Below are 13,976 nucleotides of genomic sequence, written 5' to 3'. Positions count from 1 at the left end.
AGAGATTCATATAATGACCTTAAACCACCATATTGCTTCTTCACCTTTGCTTTGGTTTACCTTCCATCTAGCGCTGGGCAACGGGTCATCTCTGTCCTGCATATCCCAGCTTGCAGAGTTCTCTACTGTGTTTGGAGTATTTGAGCAACGACAACGTATCAGTGCTAAAAAATACTAAATGCAGAGACAAAGAGAAAATGATCTCTTTGTTAACACATTAGAAATTCAGGAGGATTGAATTCAGTTCCCAGCTCTGCCAATGGCTCCCCATACAACATTTCAATCCTCATTTCCCATATGGAGCTTCACCACTTACACAAGCTTAAATCTTATGAATCCTAGGTTTTCGATCTGACACTCATGCATGACTTGTATCAGTCTGATTAGTTACTGTGTATGAAATTCAGGTCAAAATGAAGACACTTAAGTATAGGCATCTGAACTCCCACTAGAGGCAAAAACTCGAGATCCAGAAACAAAAAGACTGACTTAGCTTGTTCTGAAGCGCCCATCTACTGGCTGGTCCCTCTTGGCTCTCCAAACCCCACCAACAGCACCAGCACTGATCTCCACTAAGGGCAACGGAGAACCCAGTTTTCTAGTCATTGCAGCCTTACACTGTATCCTTTCCTCAGATTTATTCACAGTCATAACCATGCCGATGCTGTGACAACATAAAGCCATACATCATATCAAACCTGCAAACATACCACAACCTTGCGCCAACAATGTTTTCACAGAAAGCTTAACCAACTCAAACAACTTCTCCCAGCAAACTTACAACACACTAATACTCACCGACAGATAGGACTCTACCGTGGAAATACTGCCTCTGGCACCCTGGTGCTATAAGAACACAGGAAAATCTGTTTTACCACAGATAAAGGAATAGTTCAGGATGTGAAGATGCTATGATGCATTAAATCTGGACTGCGTATATACAGAAGGATCAAGAACTTTATTTACCAGGTATCAAATGTTATCAGACAAGCTAAGCTGAACATTTGTATTCTACTTGAAAGAGGAAGGTATTTCTGGAATAGAATAATCTTCTCCAGAAAAATGAACATAAACACAGTCCAGATTTAATGTACTGCAAAATACTCCTTTTCTGAAGGATTCTTCTATCTGTAGTTCTTTTCAAAATTTAATACAGATTTTCTTATATGTTCTACAACAATAGCACACCAGAGATGATATTTCCATGGAGAAGCTCTAACACAGTATTAGCTGTATAACCTGGAATATGAGCCTAAGTAGGCACAACTGTTTAAAACACAGATTTTACATGAAGCTGGAAGGGTCTTTTAAAAACACTCCTGCATTGTAATGAAAATTCAGTGTAAGTGAGCTAAGCTTTATCTTTCTTATACCCATTATTTTAAAAGTTTAGAAAAAATCTTAGAATTTCTGATACAACACAGCAAGTTCATATTATTCTTATTAGGTATTATGAGACATTGAGGAGTTTTTACATCATGATAAGAAGAGTAACAGAAAACACTTTCTCACTAAACTATCATTGCGTCAGATACAACTGTTTACATGAACATCCCACAGATTACCCAGAAGAACTTGGTTGGTATTGCAATGGTTTGCCACAAATCCCTGTGGTAACATTGTTTTAACGGGAGATTATATGGCATACAGCCATGAACCCCAAAATCTCAATGGTCATTTAGTATGCACTGCATTAACAGGTACAAAACACTGTCATAGGTGTTTTGTACCAGCACACATGCTGTGCCACACTATCGCATCTCATTTACTGTTTGCCACTGTTTGCAGAGGTGGCTGCTTCCTTCCATAAAATAACTAACGGTAATAGAATTAGGCAAATATTTACAAAGATAATCCAGTGTGAAACACTGCATCTAAAAGCAAGCAAATGTTTTTTGGACGGTGCCTTTCTTCCTTCATAGACCTTTTTGCTTTGTCAATATGCAGAACAAAGTAATCTGTCAGGAAACTCTGCATTTGTTATCAGCTCATTCTCCTTAGATGGCAGGACTGTAAATATTTTTCTTCATTATCACCCTGACAGTAAATAACTTTGCAGGTGTGATTTAATCAAGAGGAATGCCAAGATTTCACAATTTTTGGCCTACCTTAAAGAAAATGAGTAATAGAGAAACCCATGCACCAGGAAACAAATGAGCAGAACTAGTGAACTAAGGTCTATCAAGCAGGGTTCAAGATCACTTGGGTTGGAGGACAGTTGATATATTTGCACTACAGTTCATGTGTTTTCTTATCTGGGAAAGTGTTCTATAATAAATCATAATTTATTGCATGTTTTGCAACCTTGTCAAAGGGCACACCTAAGATTTTTGCTTCAGTAATAAATTCCACCCAACTGTGTGCAGGAATGCACTTGACAATCCGGACATAGCTAAAATATTTTGGTATTTTCTAACGTCAGCACTTTTGATCTAGCACCAACAATTCATCTGGTTTACACAACACCACATTTACTTTCTTCTAAATTTAATTATGCCTAAAAACTAACATGAGATTTCAAAGTACTTCTCCAATGGCAATCACCAGTGAGCAAAAAACCCCAAGGCTGTTGGACAAGGACCCCTATTCCCAGCCCATAACTGCTTCTCATCCCCTCTTTTTGCTTGCCTTTTTTCCCCTTGGGAGTGTTTATCTCTGAATAGGAACAAAGCAACAGAACGTTGTGATCAACCTCAGCAATATTTCTTGGTGTACACAGCTAAATTGCTCCTGAGCCTTGTCATATGTTCCTGCCTATTATCTGTAAAAAAAGACAGCAGAAACAAAACTTTAGAACAGCCTTAAGACTTTCATATTATTATACACAGCAACCAGTTGGCAAACTCCAAGCAAATATTTATGAAGATGAATGGTTACTGCCAGGGTGCTTCAAATTTTTCCAAGAGGTTTTTGTTGTTGTTGTTTGTTTTTTTTTATTAGTGATTAATTAAAAACAGGTAGAGAATAACCAAATCATTACAGCTTTAAGTTCAGCCACTTGTATGCAGTATCACCCTGAAAGCCACTGTTCAGGGTGAAAGGGAATTAATTTTACGATATAAGCAGAAAGTTTCAAAAAATAATTGCTACTTTGCTGTGAAGTTCACCATCTTGGATCTACCCTGAAAATATCTGAATGGACACTTGAGATAGGCCTGTTTATTTGTCTCACATGAAACTCTTTTAAACACAATGAACAAACCACTGCCTTTGAAATACTTAAAACGCCATACTTCTCTGCTAACAACTGCTACCTCTGTTTGCAGTTACAAGAAAACCTAAAATCCCAAACAATATGACTTGAAGAGAATTGCTTACCATTGTGTTTATGCTACTGGCCAAAGAACCCACACCAATGATGGTTAAAAAAGATGTTTAGGAGCATTAGATTCAAGTATTAACATTTTTCTATGAATTGTCTATGATACTATTGTTGTAAGCCTGACCTCAATTTGAAATGCTAAATATGCATTAGTGCAAAGATTTTTTTTGTTCACATGTTTTTTCTTGTCATTATTTTTTCTTTTCCGTTTAACGCTGTTTCCTACTCATATTAGCAAAGTAACTGAAATTAACTTGGCTGCATTACAAATAAATCTTACCCGTATACCACTTCATTAAAAATCTGCACGTGTACTATTATAGTTGGAGTAACCGATTAATATGTATGAACTGCTAAGACTGAAAAACACTTATTTTTCTAACCTTTCTTTCACAGACAACTGCCTGAAATCCACACCTTCAAAACTGAAAATTGCAGTAGTCACTGTCTTTCAGTGTTTCAGGCTAGAAAACTCAAAAGAAAATCCCTTCTACATTTTTAACTGAATGTCCTAAGTTTTGAAGGGGAAAGAACTCTTTCTGTTAGCCATATATTAAACAAAAAAGTTATTTTAAGAGGCTCCATGACTCTCAAGGTCATAAAGTCCTCCTAAGGATTTATACCCAGCTTTGTATAATATTAGAAGTTGTGTGTCAGCACTGAAGCTGTGTATCCTTATCACCTATAGATTTTTGGCAGACACAAGAAAACTTCTTTTATTACAGATTTTTCTGTCCTATTCTCTGACCACTTGCAGCTCAGTAAACTCTGTTCTGCCCCAGGTTTCCCACAGGCTTGAATCAAAGTGCGTTCAGGTCTCCTTCGTCCTCCCCGTCTCTCAAGCCTTTCCACAGTACCTTGAATTCCCTTCTGGATTTCCTGTTCAATACCCCCAAATCCCTCAGACATTCGCTGCTAGCTGGGCAAAGCATCCCAGGCTATGAATGGCTTTTGCTAGACAACATGGTCTGCTGGTCAGTGTACGCACACTGCAGCAAACAACGATTACAAGTTGAGATTTCCCCCTCTCCCTCAGCAGATGTACTAACAGAGTATTTGTCCTCTGAGTGACAATCCTCTCTGAAACTTGGAGAACTTAACCTTTCTAAAGCATAAAATTCTTGGGAAAGCTGTAAAAAGCCAAGTATTTTGAGAAAAAAACATGTATAATTTAAAAAAATTATTGTAACATGGAAATTACAGAAGATGATACAAAGACAGATAAAAGAAGCTGAAGGAATGAGGCAGAGTTAATGAGGCCAGAAAACCAGGAGGAAAGGAGGACAACAATCTATGCACTTGTTATTTGTGTGCTGGTCCTATCTTCTCCTCAGAAAGCATGCTTTTAAAAGTATTTTTTTAAAATCATGTATACAATTTGGATTTGTTCTTAACTAGCTTTCGTATAAACCAGAGGAGATTTGAAACCAGAAACCTAGAGCTGAGCTCAATGCTTCATTACACTCACTCAAGTCACTCTCATCACTGCTTCTTCTAAGGAAAAAGGTCACAGAGTACTTGCTGGTGAAGCGGATAGACTGATAACAGGGCCAGGAATGGTATGAACGCTATTATATTACAGTCTTACTATTTTCTGTGGTATGTAAGTACTTGAGGAACTACATACTGATCAGACATGCAAATTATGCAGAGACTTAATACCATCATCAAGTCACCAGATTTCTAAATCATCAGCCTCACTTCACTGGTGTAAAGGGTGGTGGTGCCTGTGAGAATCCATATGTACAACATTTATAAATTGGCTTCTGATGATTTATGTCAGATAAAGTATCTTATCCCCGTGATTTGCAAATTACATCTTTAAGGGGACCTGCAAGTTTCTTTTCCTTCACAAATACAATGATAAGAAAACAACTTACGTTCAACTTGATCAAACATTACTGAGAACAAGAAATCTCTTGGTGTCATGTAATATTCTCCTTCATATTCCAATGATGCGAAATGCATGAAGCGATGCTTCCGAAGAGACAGTCTTTCATCCCTTTCCACATTAATGACATCTTCCTTCTGAAACAGAAAAAGAATCCATGCAGAAAGATGGTTGTATCTGTAGACCAACTCTGTAATTAGAATCTTATACCCGATCTTGATTAACCTCAACATTTTGTGGGTAGCCACAACAAGAGACTACCAGAAATTAAAGCTTTTATGGCATGGTCTTAATGAATGACATGCTTATATAGCATTCAAAGTATATTTTGGCTTCACTGAGAGCATGCCTTAGCAACAGCTGAGCCAAATTAATGGCTTCCTGTCACCAAAGGCTGACATTGCTTCCCATTCCCCTGCTCTTCTGCACCCCCTCGTTTGCCAGCTCTGCTACTTGTTGGACTCTTGCTGAGTCAAATTCAGCTCGCTAACTCAACAAAAAACCAAACTGACCAAACAGCACACAGTATTTTGCCAGTTTAGCAACTGGCTCAGCAAAGGTTGAAATGTACTCTGCATCCGTGCAAATGATCCACCCCTGAAGTTAATTATCAAGTTGTGGAGCAACTCCTAAGATGGGAAAATAATGATGTTCTAGTTTAAATATGGGCTTATCTTTCAGAGAAGTTAGAAAAATGGGAAAAGCAATGAAAACACAGACAAAAGAGTCAGAGATTGTATTGCCAAACCCAAAGATTCAACTAGTCAAGCAAACAAAAATATTCCAACTTCCCCCCCCTTAAATATTGAGAGACTCATGATCGAAATCATGCAAGTTGACAGACACTCTGACAAGTAGTAACAGCACTTACTGGCAGCAAGAGAGGACACAAGCACAGTGAAACAGTCTCATTTACATTTTAGGATTTCAGAGATAGTAAGTGACGACAGGAAAACGAGACACTCTAAAATTCAGAACACGCTGTATGTATTTGAACATTAACCATGGAACAATTTTACCACCAGCAGCATCGCTTAATTTTAGGACTGTTCAAAGATGTGAGAAAGTGAAGGAAAAGCAAGAAAATCCAAGGCTAAGTACCAAGATCCCAACTTGAACATACTTGAAAGAAGTCAGTAAATAACAAGATGGATCTGTAGCTGGGTCATTGCCTGTGGCATTACTCGCTGCGTGGTGCAGAGGAGCGGTACAGCCTCGGGCATGCCCTGCCGAGGTGCTGCATCACATCTTCCAGCAAACGATCGCTATTCATTTATGCAGTTTTCACTTTCTGGATTGTTCCTATGGACTGCTTGGCATTTGAGCAGTCCTGTATAATGCTGCTGTATGCTGCATTTTGCAAATTGGGTTACTCCTGAGACAGGGCAGTGTAAGTGGCTCCTGGTTACACTCAGACCAGCTGCAGGTACAGTGAGGGTCTCACCAGTTGATGTTAAAACACAGGGTGTGCTGTGCTGAGTGTGTTCAGGGGGGAACTGTGGGACACAGGCAGAGAGTACGTGAACAGAGGAAGGGGCAGACGAGTGGGAACACCTCGCTTGGTTTTGCTGAAGTCAACACTGTTATAGCGACATGCAAGGTAACAGGCACCCAGTTGCACAGGAGGTCGTTACGAAAACTGGGAACACGTAAAGATATTTGCCAAATACGTAGCAGGTAATGGGGCGCTTGTGTGTTTGCATGCACACATCCATGGAGTGGGCAAGCAGAAAGGGAATGGGACTCTCTGAACCACTTAAAAGCTGTGATCGGATTTCTGACACTTTAGTTTTAACTTGCTATTCCTCCAGGATGGGGACTGCTAACTCTGCTGAGTTCAAACAATTCCAGAATCAAGCGCTAGCAGTTACATTTCCTCCACCCAGCTGACAACATGCCACGACTTTGGTACGAAGTGGTAAAGACAGCAAGGGAGCTAGCTGATACGATGAACATACAAGCTGTTTTGGCATGATACCTTCTAGCTCTCAGACAGGGCTCTGAAGTTAAAATAAAAAACATTAGGTTTAGTGTCAGGCTTACAAGGTAGAGGAAAGAGATGGAGGACTGATATTGATACAGGCAGCTCCAAAAAATGGGACCCAGTGTGGTCTGAGAGTAACAACCAACTCCTTCGGAGTGAAGCACTCCGGGAACAGGAGGGTGGACCTCACGCTGCGGCCAGTAACCAGTCCGCTGAAGAAAGCATGAAAACACAGTTCAGTGGAGAATGAGATGTGAGAGAAGAGGATGGAGCATTTCAGCTTTGTGTCATTAGGTTTCCTTTTTCTCTACCCACCATGGTCCCTATCTGGATATGGGGACCATATGTACGTACAATTTGGGGATCTTAAGGCAAGGGGTACAACTGGCAAACCTACAGCTGTAGCCTGGATACAGTTATTACCACCAGATATTATATTATACTTAATTGTAGTTCTAAATAGAAGTGTGCAACTTGCCATTTAATCCCATGCGTTGCACCTTTGTGTTAGCATTAAGCACTTGTTAAAATATTTCACTGAAAGATACAAGCACCTTGTTATAATCAATTTTAGTTTCCCCTTGTAGCATGTTTGCTTCCCTCAAACCTCAGGTTTCAATGAAGGCAGGAGGGAGTGGACCAACAACAAGAAAAAACCCCAAATACTCATAATTTAGAATTAAAAGTCATATTCTGACATGCAAGGAGAATGAAGGCTACTTCTAAGTATCTGAAGCCAATTTGCTTTATTTTACATATCTAATATTTGTCTGAAATCTGTCAAAAGTTAAACTTGTTACTGATATCAAAGCACTGAATTCCAGCAATCCACAATTTTAACTGAAATAGATAGGTACAAGTTCACATATTAACTCTGAAGAGCATCTTGTATTTGGAAGAGAACATATTCCCATCAGAATTATAATAACGCGTGACTATAGATTCATCAAGCCCCTTTCTTTTCATGAAACTAGCATCCCTGATTTGCAAAACAGCCTTGGGAACATGGGTAATTTCTTATGAAAGTCGCTTCAAATACTAGCATAAATGAGATAAGCAAACCTTATGGGATGAAATGCATCAGCTGTGCCATCTCCTACTTTGTTTTCAAACCTTTTGTAAAATTCCTGATGTGCTGTCACTGTAGGAGAAGTTCAGCATCTGCTAAAAGCGCTCTGACCCCTCTGCACACCAGCACGAGCTCAGCTAGAGCTGCGCTAGAGCTCAGCTGCTCACGTGTAACTGCTTACTTCTTCTGAACAGCGCATGGCCCTCCGACTGAAAATTCATGGCACTCCAGTGGCAGTCAAGCAATTTATACCACCTACAAAGCTGACCTGCCATCTTCATGATTACAGGTATCTTTATTTCTGCTTTCCCCCCACATTGTAGTATGGTTACTGTAACAGTCTCTACAGGATACTCCAAGTATGTTAATATTAAAGGAAAAAACAAAAAGACTGTGCAACAATCAGGAGTGCAGAAGTATAACATGAAAGCAAAATGTTTGCAATTTTCTCATATCCTATTATTTTGCACTTTAATTATGGAGGAGCACAAGGCAGACCTCTGTGAAGGTCTGGGAGAGAAACACGTACAGGTAAAATTAAAAGCCTATCAAACTATTTCAAGCACGCAGAGTAAGTTTTAACCCCCTCGACAGTTAAGAGAATAAAGACTGAAATTTCCCCAAATGGCTCTGCAATCTGCACAAACCCTAACAAAAAAAATAAAAAATATCTGTAAGTCTTTATTAAAATCCTTTTTACTACAGAACATCTAAAAGCTGAGGGAACTGGGCTTTTTCAACCCAGAGAAGAGAAAGCTTCAGGGGGACCTAACAGAAACCCACCAGTGCCTACAGGGAAGTTATCAAGATGACTGACCTGTGCTTTGCACTGGAGCTTCATACAGCTACACTGCCAGCACCTCCATTAAACGTGGTTAATGCAGGCTCCCTTTCTAACGAGTGGTGAGAATGGCAGTTCTGGAGTGCAGTTACAGGGACTTTTTTTAGCTGTCTGGACAAACAGTTCAGAAGATGCAGAGAAGGATAAAGCACCAGAGAAAAAGCTGACCTCCCTTCACACCAAACACTTTTGCACAATTGTATTGCACGAGAGAATGAAAATCTGGGCAAACGTAACCGGAGAGTAGAAGCTCGGAGGAGAAGAAGTGGTGGCAGAGGTGTTACACGATTCAGCCAGACCAGAAAGTGTGTAAGGAATATGGAGATTTTTACTGTCCAGAATGAAGGCAGGTAGCATCAGTGGCCACATACTCAAATAGCACATCATCACGACATAAGGCCTTTTAATTGTCATCTTTCTCACAATGTTTTTCAAACTCAACAATAATACTGTTCAAATTGGTTTAATACCAGTTAAGGACTTGAACCTGCTACATTTGGCATCAGAGACTAGAAATTCACAATCAAGTTCTAATGACATCAAAAAGTGATGACTCTTCAGCTATAAGCCATATAATTTATAATTTGACAAAAATATTCAATTATTTCTGCAATTTTAATTAAATTGAATGTAGCTGTTTGCCCTTTAAAGATCAATACTGATGATCTTATTTTTACTCCTCTTAATTTCTTCCTTAAACATACTGCCAGCATTTAATTAAGCTCTGAGTGACATCTTCCTCATATTCCAGTCATCACACTTTTGTTAGCCACACTGCCAACTACAACCTTCATACTGCCTCAGTTCTCCATTTCACCACACAAAACCACTCCCATAGCCTAAATAAACAATATGATCATAACACTTTACTATGATATTCTCCAAATCAAAATAATCATTTCAGAAGGTGTTCTGGAGCATAATTACCAAACTCTTTGCTTTAACTATATCACTTCTTTCCACCAAATTGTTTGCTGGTTTTGGACTACTATTGCAAGTGATCAAGTTCCTCCTGAAACTATGGTTTAGAACAGTCCCTAATCCTGAGCAAAAGCAGACCTACTGCCCCAGAAAAAGGGACATGGGCATCCTGAAGCAGGTACAGGCCACGTAATGTGGCTAAGTGTAAAATATAGATAAGTCTACAACAGCAGCTTACATGCTCTTTTAAAAGCTGTATCCCCCCTCGTCACCATTGTTCTCTTCACCAATACATATCTCTCCATGTCTTCACCAAGCAGGGATGCTGGACCCACCAAAGACAGTTGGCAGAGGATGGAAATACATGGGAAGAAATAGAGCGCTATGGATTTTTGAAAAAAGATTAGAAGCATAACCCTCATTTGCTCTGAGAAGTGATAAATGACCGAATAACTATTCTAATCACTATTCCAAATGCCTAACCAAAGAGTGAATAAAAATTATGTTTTGAAGAAAAGGCTGATTCGATCACTTAAAATTAAGATTGATCTTCTTTTAAAGTACCAATCTAAAGCATGCATAGTGGAACAAGCTGTCTCTCAACAATCCAGTATCCTTCCCACTTCAATTAAATCATGACTAATTTCCAAGCACTTTTTCCTGAGTCATCCAAGGAGTCCTTCAGATAAAAAAGATCTGACATTCCTGACGTTTCTAAAAACACTGTCAAAGCTCATTTTGATGATAAAAATGCATGGACAGGGCAAAAAGCAGAGTTTTCCTCTTTAATTCTATTCCACAAAATGAGTTTCAAGTAAAGACAGGTATACTGTAGGAAACAATTACGTGTTTAAGGCTGGACTTCAGATATTAAGGTATCTGTAACCTAACACTTCAGCAGTTTCCAGCAGTGCAAACTCAAAGCAAGCAGGACACAAAAATTCAAATTTACTGAGAGGCAATGGGTGGGAAGAATCTATTACTATTGCTTGCACAAGATTCTTGTAAGCATAATTTAAAATGACTCTGAGATTGACTTGGGCTTATTTTGTCTTTAACAGTGCCATATAAGAAGAAATCAAACCACAAAGAGCTATGCTGCATTAACGTTAAGGCTCGGGCTGAAATTCCATCCTTAACTTGTTCTATTGTGTGTGGGTACAGCCAGGGCTTCAAACGCTGGGTGTTCCCACATGCTCCACAGCACCCCCGCACAACCGAGCAAATTAAGAATGAAGTTTCAGCTTTAACTTGGAATTTAGTTGCCTTTGTGGTTTTATGTCAAGCCTCCAACACCAACTTGAGAATGTCCATGGTAAAGCTATGATAGTTGATGGTAAATTAGAATTGAATGACATAAAAAGGGCTCTAGAAGGATGCAAGTGTTTTTCTCTGCAGTTGACATGGCAAGGGATCAGCAGCTGACCAGCCACTGGTGTCTGTAAGCATTACTGAAGACTATGGTTTCCTTCTTGGCTTCTGGCACTGAGAAATGCCTAAGGGCAGCAACATTACTTCTTACAATTAATTTTCAGATTGATGTAATGAATCTGTTTATCAGTCTCTTAATTTAGGAAGCTAATAAAGAATTCATGGTGTTTAATTTTGGGCTTTGATTTTTTTTGGTATGAAAAATAGCAAGCTTAAGTCAAGTAAAAACCTTATATTTACTGTATGTTTGAACTTTTTTTTTTAAAAAAAAATTAAATAAAAATAAAGGGTTACATAAATAAAACCTTGATAACCCTTACCTGTGATTTTTGTAACACTGCTGATCACTGTGATTGGATTTTGGTCACACTGCTAAGCAAATTCTGCATCCATTCAAAATGTAAGTACTTGTGTACCAACTCAAATATTTGCAGCTGATGATGAGTCAGAAATGACTTAAAATAAACATACACTTATCTCTCCCTTAAATTTAAAATTACGTCTTCCACTTTTGTTCATTTTAATTTTCTCCCTTTGCACAGAATTTGGTGTTTTGATGTGCCTGCACCTTTTATATGTTTTATATGTTTTCCATCTTAGTTTTTCTGCTTATAAAATAGTCTACATTTTCCAGTTAATTTTTCCCAGCATAATTTTTCTTTCTTCACTCTATTCCTTTCCACATAGTCTACTTATTTTGCCTCTTTGCATCCTTTCATTGCCTTTCTTTCCTCCATCATCTATTCATCTTCTTCCACTTTCCCCTTCTCTTGAAAAAAATTAAGCTAGAAAACTTTTTTTTTCCCATCTCCTGAAAAGAGGATCAATGCTCTTTTTTTATTCCCTGATCTGGAAGAGTTAACTTGCACCACTCATTTTACCTGCTATAAGGATAACTAAACCAATGTGTAGGATGTAATTAAAATCCAGTTGGTGCCAGCAGGCTCTCTGGGAGCCTTAGGTTTGGATCCATTAATTCACACTAGATCTACAGATGGATTTAGCAACTCTATATCAGATTTCTGTAAGACTGATGAAAACTTTGCAGTTAACTTGTGTCATTATTGTATCTCAATTTCAACTCAATCCAATTTGAAATGATCAAAATAACAGAAAATGTAACTTAACCTCAAATCCCGCTGCACATGTTAACATACCCAGCATGCACGCTGAATGCAGAGGATAATGCGTGGAGCTCAAGGTTTGAAAGTTTCATATGATGCAATAATTGATAGATGAAAAAGGCTTTTGACAAGAAATCCATTTGACAGAAATATGTGCCTTACAGAAAGCTCAAGATTGTAATTTCTAAGAAAGTTTGTATAAGTATGTTCAAAAGTAGTTTGTGCTTTCACAATAAAGAATGTGAGCCATGTATTATGCAAAGTCTTGATCAAATGCACCAGTTACCAAAACCAACATCAAGTTAAAGACATAAGATCAGAACCAAAATGTTCATATGAAGTGAACTAATCTGTATCACTTTTTATAACGTTCTATTTTTTGACCTTGCAGATCAAACTGCAAGCCTGGACATCAAGTTAGCCAGGAAAGAAGAGAAAAAAAGCACTGATTTCTGTTTGGAAATAAGTTCTAAGTATTTGAAAGACTATTTAGCAATACGAAACTAAATAAACAACTATGTTACTAAAAGCTCTAACAGCCCTGAAATCCCTAAATATGAAATGGACAAAAGATTAAAATACCTTCTCAGGAGCTACTTCTGAGACAGAGAACAGACTGCTAAAAGAAGGACAAGCAGAGAATGAGAATGCAATAGCCTTATGTCTGGCTACTCTTAACACTGCTGAATATAAATACTCCAAAATTAGATGAAGCCCTTTCTATGCACTAACAGGTGCCACTCCCCTTCTTTCTTTCAAATAGCTGCTCAGACAATTCTGCTGTGCTAGTACTAATTAGCAACGGTTGCATTTGAAGCAGCAGCTGAACAGTTTATTTGCATCTAAACCCCTGACATTTTTGGTTTTAATTTTTTTCTCTCACCCTTCGTATTTCACTGAATTCAGACTAAACTGGTGCACACAGAGGAGGTCTTCCACTGTTACTAGAAGCCATACCAAATGCAAAATTAACCCAAATATAAGGATAATACAGAAAACAGTCTCAGTTTATAAGGTTTTTTAATTTCACTACTCAATTCTAGAAATTTCAGCCTTAGCGGAGCTCGTTTTTAAACATCAACTTAAAAAGAAGTCGGAAACTAACACATTTCCACCAACAGAATATAACGAAGGCAGAGAAGGTGCCCAAGCTCTAACAAGCCAGAGAACCAGTTCATTTAACAAACCATACATTTACACCTCAACTTGCAAGTTATCACACCGCCCTGCTTACACATTCCCCTACCAAGGCTGACACACTGCTCGAATGCACTGGTGCAGAAGTACTAAATACATACAGAGTGGCCGGGGGACCACACAGACACCCCAAAGGCAACACACCCAGGAAGCATGTTCATACCGCTTTCTGGGAAAGCTCATCACACTGCTGTTG

At 38.6% G+C, this 13,976-nt stretch overlaps 1 protein-coding gene across 1 annotated transcript in view; it reads right to left on the bottom strand.

Annotated features, from left to right (window-relative positions):
* Nucleotides 1-13,976, bottom strand: part of MICU2 (mitochondrial calcium uptake 2) — a 149,692-nt gene that overhangs the window by 58,375 nt on the left and 77,341 nt on the right. Inside the window, exon 2 of the mRNA XM_075050734.1 lies at nt 5,203-5,350. Coding sequence (XP_074906835.1) covers nt 5,203-5,350 — 148 coding nt within the window. The remainder of the gene's footprint in view (nt 1-5,202; nt 5,351-13,976) is intronic.

This window comes from Buteo buteo, chromosome 18 (genome assembly GCF_964188355.1).
Source record: "Buteo buteo chromosome 18, bButBut1.hap1.1, whole genome shotgun sequence".
Lineage (NCBI taxonomy): Eukaryota > Metazoa > Chordata > Aves > Accipitriformes > Accipitridae > Buteo > Buteo buteo.
Note: the sequence above shows the minus strand (reverse complement) of the source record. Positions and strands in the feature narration are given on the sequence as shown.